The following is a 2,804-nucleotide window of genomic DNA, read 5'->3' as shown; positions in this document are numbered from 1 at the left end:
CCTGTCCCTCTGCCCTCAAGCGTGCAGGACCCCGCTTCCCTCCCTCCCCACACAACACCTCTTCCTTCCTTCTTTCCTTTCTCCCTCCCCACACACCACCTCTTACCTGCTTCCTCCCTCGCCACAAACCACCTCTTCCTCCCTCCCTCCCCACACACCACCTCTTCCTCCACCCCTCCACACCTCATCTTCCTCCCTCCCTCTCCACACACCTCATCCTCCATCCCTCCCCACACACCAACTCTTCCTCCGTCCCTCTCTACCCACAGACCACCTCTTCCTCCCTCCCTCCCTCTTCACACACCACCTCTTCCTCCCTCCCACGTACCACGTCTTCCTCCCTCCCCCTCCACACTCCACCTCTTCCTCCCTCTCTCCCTCCCCACACACCTCATCTTCCTCCCTCCCTCCCCACACACCACCTCTTCCTCCCTCCCTCCCTACCCAAATACCAACTCTTCCTCCCTCCCTTCCTCCCCACACACCACCACTTCCTCCCTCCCTCCCCACACACCACCTCTTCCTTCCTCCCTCCCTCCCCACTCAGCACCTCTTCCTCCCTCCCTCCCTCCACACAAGCTCTTCCTCCCTCCCTCCCCACACAGCACCTCTTCCTCCCTCCCTCCCTTCCCACCATCAGAGAACATGTAGTGACTCAGATCAGTTTGCAACACATTCATTTTATTGTCATCACCATGGGAAGGACCCTGCTGGTGAGATCTCTGAGGTCTGGCGGCTGGGCCTGAACTTAGTCGCTGCTCAGGGAGATAGGGGAGTAGGTGGGCGCCCCTCACTCAGTGGTTCTTCCAGCTGGGTCTCCTGACTCAGTGGGTCGTGCTGTGTCCCCTCGCTCGCTGGCTCCTCAGGTGGCAGCTCATGGTGAGGGAGCTCCTGGCTGGGCTGGTCACTGGGGCCGGGTGCCTGGCCCGCTCCCGCCTCGGGTGCCGTCACAGCCGCCATCTTTGTCGCAGCCCCTTTCTTCCCGTCTCTCCCTCCACGGGCTGCTTTTCCATTCTCTGCCACCTTGGTAGTCTGGAAGGACAACAGGGAGATCACAGAAAGGCTCTGGTTTAGGGACGAGGGTGGAGGAGGCTGAGAAGAGGGACGTGTCCTCAGAAGCGGTGCGGGCCGCGTTGAGGGGTTGTGCCAGGTGAGGACAGGAGAGGATTCTTGTGAGGAAGGAGGCGAGGGGAAGACGAGGAGCTTTGAGGGTCACTAACCTTCTTATTCGGGCTACTGGGGCTCGGCTGAGAGGAGGACTTCCTCTTTCGTGTCTCTTTGGCCTCGGCCGGAGGTCCCGAGGCTCTCGGCTTTGGACTCATCTTCCGCAGCTCAACGTCTCCCAACGGTCAACGGCAGTCTGCCTGGTCTCCGTATATATTGCCCTCCCGTGATCCCGGGACAGTGAGGAGACCACGTCCCTGAGCTGTGATTGGTCAACCCTCCACTACCCAGCCAATGGTAGCCCTGGGCGTGAAGGAAGGCCTTACACGTCACAAAGCACCATCAGGACATGGCGGAGGAAGTCGGTGGGAGAGGGCGGGTGACACCTGATGAGGAAGGCAGGGTGATCTGGTTGGAGAAAGGGAGATTTGGGTTAGCACCCCTAAAGATCGTTCTGAAACTGACATGTCATCCCTCCTAAACTCACCGTGTTGAATTTTGGCAGATCACGTGGCAAGGGAGCATATTTCCGCCACATGTTTCCCCCGAACCCCCATTCAGTGGTACATTCTGTTCCTCCACACCTACCATCATTACCCAGTTTCTGTATGACCTACCTAAGATCCCTGCATGCTAACTGGGATGGATGGAGGGCTATATGAAGATGTCAATCATCCCTCTCTCCTACAAATTGCTCTGCTACACTTTGAGGATCATTCACTTCTTGGATGGCATGAAACAACTTTTCCGTCTCACATACTTCTCCCAGCATCCACATAGTGCCTCACGATTTTTCATTCTCATGGTTTAAAGTGCTGGGTTCCAGAGGTCAAGATCAGCAAACACACTCGCTCAGCTGGGTATCTATATCAGGCTGGGTTCCTCAGAGAAGGAGAAACTAAACAAACAGGATACTTGCGTGTGTGTGTGTGTGTGTGTGTGTGTGTAATATTATATGTCATAAATATATATTTACTATCATGTAATATTTATGAATAATATTATATATATGATACAGTTTATTCTAAACAATTGGCTCACACCTTCACACAATGTGGGGGTCTAGGCAGCTGAAATACATAGGGCAAGTGAGCAGGCTGGAAACTAAAAGTTTCTGCACAGCCAACAATCAACCCAATGAAAAGGTAGGCTATAGTTTGGGAGAAGCTGTTTGCGAACCACATATCTAATAATGAGTTAATATCCAAAATATATAAAGAACTCTCACAGCTCAATAGCAAATAAATAAATAGTCTGGTTAACAAATAGGCAAAGGACTTGAATAGGCCTTTCTAGAAAGAAAACACACAACTGGCCAACAGGTATATGAAAATGTGCTCAACATGGTTAATAATCAGAGAATACAAATGAAAACCACAATGAACTATCACCTCACTGTTACACGCTGTTGACAGACGTGTAATTGGCACAGCCGTTATAAGAAATAGTATAATTGTTCCTTGGAAAATCAAAATAGATCTACCATATGACGCAGCAGTTCATCTGTCGAGTATGTACCCCACCACCAAAATGAAGTCCACTTCTCATACAGGTATCTCCAGTACTAACTAATTGTAACTCATTAATTACAGAGGAAATTAGAGTTTCTATTTGAAAAAAATGGTTTTTTTTTCACCATT

General features: G+C 51.4%; 1 protein-coding gene across 1 annotated transcript; it reads right to left on the bottom strand.

Annotated features, from left to right (window-relative positions):
* Nucleotides 1-660: 660 nt before the first annotated feature.
* On the bottom strand, nt 661-1,435 carry LOC129476793 (testis-specific basic protein Y 1-like). The gene is made up of 2 exons (XM_055269671.2): nt 1,221-1,435; nt 661-1,032 (listed from the first exon to the last, which is right to left on the bottom strand). The coding sequence occupies exons 1-2, from the start codon at nt 1,320-1,322 to the stop codon at nt 760-762; spliced, it is 375 nt and encodes a 124-aa protein (XP_055125646.1). The 5' UTR covers nt 1,323-1,435; the 3' UTR covers nt 661-759.
* Nucleotides 1,436-2,804: the final 1,369 nt, after the last annotated feature.

Source organism: Symphalangus syndactylus, chromosome Y (assembly GCF_028878055.3).
Source record: "Symphalangus syndactylus isolate Jambi chromosome Y, NHGRI_mSymSyn1-v2.1_pri, whole genome shotgun sequence".
Lineage (NCBI taxonomy): Eukaryota > Metazoa > Chordata > Mammalia > Primates > Hylobatidae > Symphalangus > Symphalangus syndactylus.
This window is presented reverse-complemented; position numbering and strand designations above follow the sequence as displayed.